Source organism: Silurus meridionalis, chromosome 22 (genome assembly GCF_014805685.1).
Source record: "Silurus meridionalis isolate SWU-2019-XX chromosome 22, ASM1480568v1, whole genome shotgun sequence".
NCBI lineage: Eukaryota > Metazoa > Chordata > Actinopteri > Siluriformes > Siluridae > Silurus > Silurus meridionalis.
The window spans coordinates 14,662,207-14,675,224 of NC_060905.1; the positions used below are offsets into that span (position 1 = coordinate 14,662,207).

Below are 13,018 nucleotides of genomic sequence, written 5' to 3' on the forward strand. Positions count from 1 at the left end.
TATCCATTTTTTGAGTTCTGTGAACACAAAAATCAAGACCACCTTATTTCTGTTATGTGGTGATGTAAAAGTAATTTGAATACAGCCTGAGCTGCATTTCCCTAAACCCCTAAATGATTTCAAACTGGAAACTTTTTGTCGTTTTCTTTATGCCACATAAAAAAAAAAGTTTGCCTAATTCCGACTTTTTTCGTACAAATCCAACATTTCTGGTGCATTCACCAGTAACTATGTTGTTAGTCTGAAGTTTGAAGCTGTTGGTGTACAAATGTGGCTCCTCTGCTTCATCTTGTTCCGTCTCCTCCAGAGCTGATTGTTAGACAGGGTTCTCTCCAGGGTTTGCAGCCTTAGTTTCATACCAGGCGATTCTATTGATGTAGATTGATTTAATTTTTAATCTGTAAAGCTTTTTGGCACTAGAGAGGGGTGACGCTGCTCGATTGGCCAACATTTTTTTCTAAATTGCGAATAAAAGTCTAAATTAGGCAAACTTTTTTTTATGTGGCGGAAACAGGCTTCCATATGAATCTTCTCCTTGCCTCTCACTGTTTTCTCCCCATTCCTCTTTTTTTTTTCATTATTATGAGTCTTCTGTGTTTACCTGTCCAGAGCACTCCAGAGTTAAGCAAGTGGTGTCTCAGTAATAATGGTCCGTGGGGAAACACACTGCTCCGGAGGAATGGAGGAATCATTTTAGCTTTAATCTGAATCAAACAATAACATTTGTAATATGAACATAACCTAATAGTCATCACCGTCTGCAGGATTAAAAGCTAATATTGTTGTATAAACATAGAGCACATTGACTGCCAGACTGTTAGATGGTTTAATGGACATTTTAAGAGCTTTCTCTTGCGCTTAAGGCACATGACAGATTTTCTTTCGAGTCGTAATGAAATATTCTGCACATTACACAGCATTTGTAATTGTATTTGCATACAGCTCCTGTTAAACTGACATTAATTTGCAAATATTTCATGGATGGAAGTGCAGTTCTGCTCCTCAGAGTAATTAGAGCAATGCAACCAACTGAATCAGTATGCTAATGGGATGGTGTCAAAACCTTTCCCTGTTTCTCTCTCGCTCTCTCTCCCCTGCCCCCAGGCGGAACTGCGACTCGGAGTGCAGTGATGGAGAGGAGGATTTCTATTACACCGAGATTAAGCTGAATACAGACTCGGTGGCTGACGGCCTGAGCAGTCTGTCCCCTGCGTCTCCGTCTGTTCTGTCTCCTCCACCTGGTGCCGAACACAGGAGAACCGAAACCTCCAGCAGTACCAGCGGAGCCAAGAGCGAAAGCAGCAGCTCCACCCCTCTTAGTCGCTCCGCCCCCAGTGCACTCTACCTGGTGCACACTGACCACGCCTACCAGGTACCACCCACTCGCTTTTACAAGCATTTATCAGGGATAACATTCGATTACATCGATGATATTCTTACAGTTCTCGAGTTTGATCTTTTGAGATAAAAGTATTAGAAAAGCTCACAAACATATTGTAAGTGAAGAAGTTGACATTGGCATACCACAGAAATTTCACTCACACATAACATTGCATCTGATGTTGAAGCCTTGTGTAAATGTAGAATTTTGAGTAGTCCTTGAAAGAGCAAAAAATCTAACAAAAAGTTTTATTCAAGTGTTTATGAATGGCTTTTTATGTTGAGAACTTTTTAATAAGCTGTAGCAAGGATTCTGTACTTATGAACAAACTGTAAGCTTTATGTTTTATTTTCTTTTTTAGTTCACATTTTTATAATTCTCAAAATCCTGTGTTTAGAGCACACATGCATGTAGATTACAGTTTACTCTTATCATTTCAATTTCACTGCAGTCCGGGGTATTGTATATCTGCACATTTACAAGAATAAGTTACATGTTAGTGTGGGAGGCTCATAGTATAATGGCTTTCACATAAATCACGGTAAAGAACCTACTACACTTAGTCATTAGTGGGCTATAGTAGAACAGATTACATGTTTGTGTGGTAGTTTCCTCATGACCTCTATGTGTCTTCAGCAAAACATAAAGGTTACATTTGAATACACTGACTATATTTACATCGAACTGCTCTTTCAGTGACTTGAGTCATTTTAGGATGCTTGGTTAAATGACTGTTGCTGGTTGTTACAGTTGCATGGTCTGCTCAAAATAACAACCTGATCATGCAGCCATTGAAGGCTTGAGCTGTGGTTACATATAATCTACTTGTAGTTCATGTGTTTCAAAATATAAACACCTCATCCATCTTATGCATGCACTGAAGTATTGGAAATGAACCCAGATTTAACCCTTTGAATGTAAAAAAAAAAAAAAAACACTGCCAGATGATCTTTTAATGCAACATTAACTAGACTTGATCATGAAGTGTTTTACACGAAACTGTTTTGCACCTTTCGATTTCGCCATCGCAAAGCTCGTCAGCTACAAACGAGCGAAAGGAAATGACGTGTCTGTGATCGATATTTAGTCATTCACACAAAGGCTGAACTGTTACCGAATGAAACATGTTTAAGTTATGCACAGAAGTAATAGATATGCTCTACTCATTTACTGCTGACACTCAATATAAAGCACTTTGTATCAGTTACAAGTGGTATTTCACTGCCAGCCCATCAGACCACAAGCAAACCTGTGTAAAGCGGGAAATTCCCCCTCAAACTCAGAAATTAGTCATCTAGGTTTTTTTTGTTCAGTTTAATCCCAGGATCCACGGCAATCAGTGTCTTGTTTTACTGAGTCAGCTGTTTCATTTCAGACAGTCTGTCTTATCATTTATATTTTGAAATATATTAATGTTGTATTTGCAGTTGTTATTCCTCTTTCTCTTATCTGATCACATATTTGATCAAGAAATACACGAATCAAATATTAATAATAAAATTATAATTAAAATACAAAAGTAAGTGAATTGAAATTTGTAAAATGTATATTTTGTTATATTATTTAAAATCTATACACTATATGGACACAAATTTTGTGGACACCTTAACCTAAGAATCGCATGTGCTTTTAAACATCCCATTCCACATTTAGTCCCCATTTGCTGTTATAATAACCTCCACACTTCTGGAAAGATGTTTCTGTAGTTCTGTAGGTTTGAGGTCAGAACTCTATAGCAGGCCACTTTAGATCTTCCATTTTAGCCCATGTGAGCCCATGTTCATCTTCATGGAGCTCTGTGTGAACAGGAACATTGTCACAGTAAAACAGGTTGGAGTTTCCTAGTTCAAGTTGAGGGAGAATTTAATGCTGCACATTATAGGATAGAAAAATCAGGTGTCCCAATGCTTTTGTTTATATTGTGTATGATTGGTGTAATATGAATTTATTTGAAAAAAGCTTTATAAAATACTTAATTAAAAATAATTGTAAGAGTATCCATATTATGCCTGTATTTTATTTTATCAAATATTTTGATTCTGATTATAATTGGATCCACCATACGAGTGTCCTAACGTTTGCACAAGGGATAAAAGTATTTCATATTCATATTCATATTTCATATGAATTTGTGTCAAACTGAGCAGCGCATGACATGACATGTCATCATATGTTTCATTAAGCCATTAATTATCCTGATTGGTAGTTCCATGGGCACAGATCTTACGCTCACATGACACACGCTGCCCTACTTTGTATCACCTTCCTGGATGATGAAATAACACGTAATGCCCAGAAAAAGTACGCCAGGATTTAAAAACTAAAATTGCTATTCGGGTATTTGTTATGAGCTCTACAAGAAGTCAGAAAAAAAAAAATCTAACATTGAAAATAGAAAAATTTTAAAGGCAAATCTGGCAATATTATTGTGGCGTTAGAGATCAGAAGGGCTGAAAATGTTGCAGGAGTGGGTGGTTTATACTCTCATGAAACTGAGTCAAAGAGAGATTACACATTTCCATGATCTTAAAAGACTCCTGACAGAAAACAGGTACCTTTGGTTACAGATATATATATTTAACTTTTTTGTCTTTTTTACAGTTACTGGGTTTTCCGTCTCATTATTATAAACAAGCGCAGCCATTTTTTTCACATAAAGTTCAAATAAATCCGGTAAAATTTTCATCAAGGCGCAGCATCTGTTTCATGTATTTTGAACTTTAAGCAGTGCCAGAGCACACACACTGCTGCAGTACGTTTATAGGCTGAAATATTGAGCTGACATTCAATATAGCGTTTGCATTTGTGCGTGTAATATTCCTCTATATTAACATCTGTAAAACACAAACACATGCTCCACCCACATAAGGAAAGTTTCACTGCTGTGGAAAATTACACCACACTAAAAATGGTTTTCCCCTTCTCTCCTACCTGTTACCTAAATAGCCATTTGTCACCTCGAATATAAAAATTCTGGCAGAAGTCCTACTCTTTCTATATATAAACGGAGCATTTATAAGCTTTTCTTCGAACAATCACGATGACAAAACGTTCATCTGCTCGCTTTTGATGTTATCCGAGCGACCTAGGTACAGTTTAAAAACAATGGGACCAAGGACAGCTCATAAATTGTTCAGATACACAGAGGAGCACTCTGAGACCTACTCTGAGCTATTAGTGCTGCTCTCTCAGCTGTAACCTGTTTCAGTGTAATGAGTGTCCGCTTCATGTGTGTGTTTTCCTGCTGTCCCTCCACAGGCCACAGCTCCAGTCTCCATCCCCTCCACCAGCTCAGCTCGCTTCACCCCCACCAGCAGCAGCAGCTTCAGCGTCTCCTGGCAGTCCCCACCCGTTACCTTTACCGGAACTCCAGTGAGTATACATGTGTATATGTATATATATATATATATATATACACACACACACACACACACCCTTGCAATCAGCTTATAGAGTATGTTTCACAACAGTACAGTACACAAAGCAGTGGTTTAGTTAAATACAGTGAGACACACACATTCACACACACACACACACACACACACACACACACACAAACACTATAATTTTGTGTATATACACACTGACAGTAATGCCAGCTCTTTTCTAAGGAAGTTGCCAAGCTCATTTTTATAGTCATTGTGTTTTCATGGTCACAGAAAATTTACTTCATGCAGAAATACCTGTTTGGTCATAACACCATACAGTAACTACAGTATTTAGGCATATAATAACAATATTTTGTAATTATATTCTCCTAAGTCTATTGAGAAAGCATGAAGAACAAAGAAGGGAACAAAAGTGATAGACATTGAAGATCAGTAATTGGTTGTTGGAAACAGTGAAGATCAGTAATTAGTTGTTTTGTGCACTAGAAAGCTGTATCAAGTGGAGGACAATCACACATGTCTGCTTAGAAAGGCATTCGATTAGTAGGTTCTCTGTCAAAGACACCGAAATGGCTCGACATCTCACAGCACTGCTCAGACACATCTATATGAGTTTACACAGAAAAATGAGAAAAAAGCTTAAATGGTTTGCATCCATGTGACTTTATGCAGCAAAACATGTTAGTATTTTGAGATTGCACTTAAATCACACTTGAAAATCATTTAGTTTAAGATTCCCTTTAACACAATTGTTGATATGAAGTGGAGAAATTTACAGTACATGTTGTATCCAAGCATAAATTTAGTGTCATTCAGCAGAATTCTGATCTCTGATAGCAAACAAACAAAAGACACAAGGCTTATTATAATTCTAGAAAATAATGTGACAGTTCATTCAAAGGACATGACATCGGTTGCGTCATTTTTGCTTCCATTCCAAATAATAAGATAAGCAAAAAGTGTGAGGGATGAACTGGCTGATTTCTTCTTCCATCCGGTTTTTATTAACCGATACAGTTCATGTTCATGCACGTCACATCAAGTCTTGACAAGGACATGACGAGGACGTGTTTCTTTTTTCATTGATAAAGCAGAATTTTAGCTGAATACCATCGTACAAAAAAAGGGTTTTAATGGCCATTCTATAGAAAAAGAAAACACACCCTTTGTTTCAGGGCATTTACTTTTCTGATATACACATAAAGCCGATAAGAGCATAACGACCACATGATGCAAAGTCGTTCTATCTGTCTGAAGTTATCAAACAAAAGACTAATATTTGTAGATTGTGCGTATTGGTGTGTGTAGTAAACAAGCTGATTTGTGTTCCAGGCCTCTCCCACACACAATCAGACGCAAGGCTTTAGTGAGCAGCGCCCTCAGACCACCACAGTGCTCTCGTCTCTACCCCGAGCCTCAGGCTCACTCAGGTACATCTGCTTCATTTTCGACGCTCATTACCTGCCAGCATAACATGGTTGATTTTCCACCAGTCAGGCCTCAAAGGCAAATATGGAAGACTCGGTTGTGGTGTGTGTATGTGTGTGTTGGTAATGGTGTCTGTGCATTTGTGTGTTTGTTGGTTGGTGTAGCAGGAAGTCCCGAGGCGAGGGTAAGAAGTGCCGAAAGGTGTATGGGATGGAAAACAGAGACATGTGGTGCACTGCGTGCCGCTGGAAGAAAGCCTGCCAGAGGTTTGTGGACTGAGCTAGGAAAAATGAGTGGGGCTTCCTTCGCTTGCGAAACTTCTTCTGCTGCGCCTCCTGTACCACAATTCCTACAATCCTCCACTTCCTGGCCTGGACCCAGGATCTGAAACAATACTCTTCAAACATTCCCAGTGCACTTGCCAAAAACTCGGAGAAAGGCGAGTAGTGCTATATTGCAAAAAAATAAACCTTTTTTAATCTTGGGCTGTAAAATATTCGTCTTGAATGGACCAGATACATCACTGCCCAAGTTTTGTTTTCTAAAAAAAAAACAAAAAAACAAAAAAAAAAAACCACATTGTGCTACAAAATGAAGTACAGACTCAGATCCTTGTTTTCCATGAACGCTTTTCCACTTCTGCTTTTCAGCAGGGATAAACATTAGCGCTAACTGCCAGCCACACTCGAGACTGTCCACCCCTTTCGCTCAGAGAGACTGCGTGGTTGTGGTTGTGTGTTTAATCAGGAGTGTGCCCCCTGGTGGAGGAAAAAAAACACAAAACACAAAAAACAATCTTCCGTATTGTCACAAGCAATTATACTCACAAGGGACAGGTTTTCTATCTCTGTTTTATACATGTGTCATTTCTTTCAGGGATGACGCGTTCAGCGAAAGCAAAACCAGCAGCTATGTTTAAAAGCCGACGAAGGTATTCTTTATTTTTTTCATTGTTTTTTCCCTTTCTTTCAAGGAGACGTGTAGATCGTATCTACCTGCAACCAAAAAAAGGATTTTCTGTGCCATTCTTTTTGTTCTAGTTTATGTTTTTTTTGTTCTCCATTATTCCACGAGTTCTATGTTAATAAACACCCCACGCAGCGGTGTCAAACCGAGCCACACTCACTCAGACGAGCCTGCGTCCAACAACTTTGTCCCTCGTTTGTTAAGTCGCCTGCAGAGCATCGTCCAAACGCTTTAAGAGGCAGCGAGTTTACAGCCTCCTTCTGCACTCGTTTTTCCTGACCTCACATGTTTTCAGTAGGAAGTAATAAAAGGATCGAGCACTTATCCCTGTGTCAGCCCGGGGAGCTCATGCAAGTGGGCACGAGCTGGAAGCACTCGAGTGTGTATTGTTTGTTGTCTGTCCTTGAGAAGATTGTGTAACTATGCTGCACCGTGAACACATAAGTAGGAAATGGGATTTTTGCTGATGCAGGTGACGAAGACCGGACTGTGTTCGCATCCTTCTGGGCTTCGTCGCCGTCATGACTCCAGCAGTGATGGACTTTTTATGCAAGAAGTAAACAGCGGGCAGTTGTAAGTTTCTGGCACTGTTTTTGCCCCTTTTGATGCAGTATTGTATAAATAAGTATCCAACACCGGTGCGTGATCTCACACACACACACACACACATACACACACACCCCTCATCTTCTCATTTATTTTCTCCCATCAGGACATTTATGTATGTAAGTGTACGTTAAATTTGAAAACACTGAGAATTGTTTTAGCACTTCACAGAAACCAAAACACAATTTACACATGCTCGTTTCCTGCTTTTTGTGGATCAGGATGAGATCCGGATCAGGATTATTTACACAAGGTGTAAACCTGAGATGCATTTTAAACAGGATTAAATCTGATTTCTCAAGAGAGAGAGAATGTTCAGGAAATGTTCAGCAGCTTCTTCAAAGACCAGTCCAGAAATAACAACAACAAAAAAGCGTTCCTGCAATGTTTCTCTCACAACACGAGCAAAAGTTTGTTAGCACGCTGCAAATGTTGCTGCAATGTGGTAGGGATGTTTCAAAGTTCTCAGAACACCTGGAATAACAGTGTGTATGTGTTTAGAAAATTCAGAAAACTATATAAGGCAAGTGTAAAAGAAATTCCTATCTCTAGGCCACATTCGACAATCAGGACACGTTTCAAAATACTACGCCACAACACGACTGTGACCGCCGCTACGGGGTGTTCATTAGACGATACGATGTACAACTCAATAAGAAGGATTTGATACAAGAATATTGCCATAACAAATTATCTTATGTTGATATTTAATGTATTGATCTAATATGATCGGGTTCACCACTGATCAGATTCATTACACGTCCAATCCAATAGGATTTAGTTCAGTTACATTTCGCGTGGCTTGATAGGACCTCCCTCGCTCACTCTCTCTCTCTCTCTCTCTCTCTCTCACACTCACACACACACACACACACACACACACACACACACACACATGCCTGAACCAGCGAGTGTACGTCTATTGTCGTGTGCATCCATTTTTGACCGTGTTTTTTTATTTTTCTTCTTTACAGTTAGAACAGGGTCAATGCTTGTAAATTATAAATTATTTGGTTGATATACACCAATCGATCATAACATTAAAACCACCTGCCTGATATTGTATAGTTCCACTTGTGCCACTTAAACAACTAAGTTGTCCTGGACCTCCCAAGTTTTCTGAAGGTGTGCTGTGGTGTCTGGCACTAAGACGTTATGTCCTGTAAACTAAGATGTAGATGGACTTTTGTCACAGATACTTGATCAGACTAAGGTTTGAGGAATTTGAATGCAGAGTATTGAGTATATATTAAATCCCACCCATGTGATTGGTGCCATTGAAACAAGATCATTAATGCTATTCGTGTCACCTGACAGTGGTTTTAATGTTATGTCTGATTCCCAATATGCTAAATTTTTCTTTACACCCCTATTGAAGTTGCCACTTTAACAGTATTTCAAAATTCAGTGTAAGACACGAGAAACAGCACAACATGCTGCAGGTGTTTAGTGCGCTGAATAATGCCTGTTCCACCCAATACAGTGATCAGGTCTCAAATCATTTCACATATTTAATACCAGATGTAAATGAGTACATCTAAAATCTTCTCAGGACACCATCCAGGTACAAAGAAGCATGAAATGCCCAGGTGTAAATGTGGATAAATATGTGAAAATCTCACAGAATGTTAACTTTTTGTTTTCTTTTCCTAAAATCCTTGTGCTCCCTTTTTTTTTTTTGTGATGTTTCTACAGAGTACAAAGTACTTCAAGGTGAAAGAAACTGCCATTATATGTCATGTGAAGTTTATAGTCTATTAAAGAAAATGTAGAAACGCTACAATTTATGTTTATATTCAATCTTTTTTATTGATCTTTTTTTCTATACAGAAATATTGTATATCAGTATGTTCCTCTGAGCCTTGACTATGTTTAAATCACACAAAAAGTCTCAGTGACACTGCAGCTGAAAGAAAGGATCATTACAGCTGGTTTAGGCTTGTAAGTAGAGCTGGGCGATAATAGAAAACAGACGTTTTTTACAGAAAAAACAGATGTTGAATTGACGTTAAAAAAAGAAGCCATTTCTTAATATCATGGCAGCTGCATTTCCAATGTTCAACATAGGCTGTGTTCAAAATGTCAAACTTGTATACTTATTCCCTGCATAATAATATATTATGTCCTTTATGCTTCATACTATTTTCCACAGTCATATTCAGTTTATAGGAAATTTCATCTGATATACAGAACATTCAGCCACACTTCATTTTCACATTTACTCTAAAAATAAGTTTGATTTTGGTTCTTCAAGCCAAAAAAACAATCTCCTAAATTGGAAATAAAACATAAAAAATAAAGAATTATATATACAGTACAGACCAAAAGTTTGGACACACCTTCTCATTCAAAGAGTTTTCTTTATTTTCATGACTATGAAAATTGTAGATTCACTTGATGTCACTTCTTGAATGATGAATTTCTCTGAGTTTTTTAGGGTTCAGTTTCACTTCTAATTGAACCTCCTCCTTATCGCTCAGCTTTACTTAGAAGTGTTAAATACCGGTGATTTTCTGTAGTTGAAATGTGAATGTGGGTCACTTTAGGAAAAAAAAAACACCTGATGTAGATTGATATCTTGAGAGCTACATCCTAGACCCTAAAAGCTACAGCCTGTCCAAACCCCTTACTGGCTTTCTGGTATCTTCTGAGTGTTACTGTAAGGGGAAGGCTGGCTAGCTGGCTAGCTTTGTTGTTTACACACAGAAAAAAAAACAATGTCACGATTACTAAGAATTTATTAGGTGCATTTTTGTCCTATACAGACTAATCCTCTGAGGGGGCAGCACTTGTGGGTGATTTCCTCATGAAAATAATGCAATATAAAGAGATGTTCTACATAGCCCCAAGTGACATCATGGTGTTTCTTTTTTACCCATGCAATTTCTGATTATTACATTATAGGACAGTTGAGTAGAATCCTGGAGCCATGTTGCTGCCTTTTTTTCCTCTATACTTCCTGTTCTGTAGATAAAGTATTTATATATAGCTACACATCGAAACAGCCGTATTTAGGACACAGAGTTCTTGGTGTACAGTATAAAACCTGCATTGTATAAACAACAACTGATAGACTTCTTATCTCAGTCAAGCTTTCCTGTTAGAATATAATCCAGTATATTAGACAAAATATATCCGATCACAATACGACTGTTTATTTGATCTGACTATGTGACTACATTGCTGTATGGATGTGTAACACAGTTAAAAAACACAATTCACTCTTGCTATTTTTTATATTTTACTTTCAGGAATGATCTGGTTTCTACCATGCATACAGATAAAACAGTGTGTGTACGCGTGCAGGTCGTTCTATAAATGCCAGAAAAGGCTTTCCATTCTGTAGCCTGATGCTCTTGCCTCAGAAACAGTTACTCTTTAAATTAGAGGCACCAAGTGTTTTTTCAGTTTTTGTTTATGTTGGTTGTTGCTGTATGTTGCTAGAAATTAGCTTCTTGAGCTGAGTTTAAGGCAATTAAGCATCTTTTAACAGGGTGTTAGGGGGAAAATATCATGGATTGCAATGCAGGGCAGAGTGTAACAGTGCTCAGTGCTCGCAGGAATGAAGTGCTCTCGTATCCGAAAGTTTCCCTGCATGCTTGCATCACTGCTCTGAATTTCTCACACAATTTCGATGCTCTCTATTAAACACATTTACATACAAGGTTACAATTATGAGGAAACGGGCACCGGTATCTGTATGGATGCATTCCTACTGTAAATAAGCATGTGGGTAATAATATCGGAATATGAAACTGTGGTTCAGAGTTCGGAATGAAGGCCGATCTTTAGAAATAAGCCAATATCACGTTGGCTAATAATAAAAAAAGATTTGTGGTGGTTGTTTTGACTCATAGCTGTGATGGGATGGTAGTGCCTTTAAAATAAAAGGCAGAATAGGACAGAAACGAGTTCTGCAATGCATTCGACCAACCAACCAGACTTCAGGTCCCTAGAGGACACTCAGAGGGTCTGAGTATTTTGTTGCTGTGCTGTGGAGCAGACGTTAGTCTGTGCTTTCAGGAATGTAGTGTTTAGGGACACACTGGAGCCTGACTGTGCCTTGGTGAGGTGTGTGTGTGTGTGTGTGTGTGTGTGTGTGTGTGTGTGTGTGTGTGTGCGCGCGTGTGTGTATGGATAAGAACGTCTATAGAAAGCAAAAGGAATGTATCTGGTGTCGGTTTATCTGAGTTCTCTGGGTTTTTTGTACCAATGAGCATGGCTTTAGGAGCCGTTTTCCCTTTTCTTTCGTTTTTTCTAGTGGACGTGTTTTGCTAAGAGGTGTTCTTATTTCCCTCCCGACTGTATTTTGTAAATGACTTTTAAACTGCAGTACTGTAGAACTTTTTGTCCTTTTTTTTAATCTGTTTTCCAAAACATGGATCGTTCGTTTGGTTTGTTATGTCTATGTTTTGGGAACCCAAGAGCCTTTTTTTCTATACAATGCTACATCAGTGAGATCATTCATTGCAGTCAGAAACACAAGCCTTACAGAAAACGCATATATATACAGGCAACGCCGTTTGGTGGAAAATTTCCACAAATGACAACCCAATTTAATTACAAAAAAAAAAAAAAAATCCTTCATTTGTGGATCTCAAGTCTATATAATTTTCCGGTTTGACAAAAGCACTTATTTGGGACAAACTGTTTGCATTGAATTCCCACTGGGGTTAATGATATTTAACGATCTATAACGTATTGCTGAAATTGTTCTTATGCGTTATGACCCCGAATGCTAACAGGCCTGTTGCTCTGTAATGAATTATGTCACTGCTCGTGTTAATTAACGACCATGTTAACCTCAAGAACTCGAAGACTGTCGCGCTGGATTTTTACTCTTTCTAAACCTATACTCTGACTGTATTTTTAATACTGCATGTGCATGCTTGAAAAAAGAGGGGAACAAAAGAAGACCTGAAATATGATCTGAATTTATAAACGTGTATATTGTGTTTTGTCTCTCAAAGCCAGAGGGCAGGCAGGCTGCAATGCATTATGGGTTAATTAAAAGGACAATGTGGCGTGAAAGGATTTTCTGTGTTTTGGGTCATGGTCTCATCTGAACGCGTTTGACTTAAGTAGCTGCATGGGAAGTGGGAACGCTCTGATTGGCTCAAATAATTCATACTTCATATGCTACGATTTGTCCAGTCTGGGAAGAAAGCCAGAATTCCCTGGGATAATATTATTATTTTTTACGCTCTATATTTAGCAGGCGATACAAATTGGGAAATTTTATAGCACA

General features: G+C 38.4%; 1 protein-coding gene across 2 annotated transcripts in view; it reads left to right on the forward strand.

Moving 5' to 3' along the window:
• The window catches only part of znf704 (zinc finger protein 704), a 59,324-nt gene extending 49,774 nt beyond the window's left edge, over positions 1 to 9,550 (forward strand). Inside the window, exons 6-9 of one of the 2 annotated variants that reach the window (XM_046834461.1) lie at positions 1,105 to 1,372; positions 4,640 to 4,753; positions 6,103 to 6,200; positions 6,366 to 9,550. In XM_046834461.1, the coding sequence (XP_046690417.1) occupies positions 1,105 to 1,372; positions 4,640 to 4,753; positions 6,103 to 6,200; positions 6,366 to 6,477 (592 nt within the window). In that variant the 3' untranslated portion in view covers positions 6,478 to 9,550. Of the gene's footprint in view, positions 1 to 1,104; positions 1,373 to 4,639; positions 4,754 to 6,102; positions 6,201 to 6,362 lie in introns of both variants that reach the window. The other variant, XM_046834459.1, reaches the window with a different exon arrangement.
• Positions 9,551 to 13,018: the final 3,468 nt, after the last annotated feature.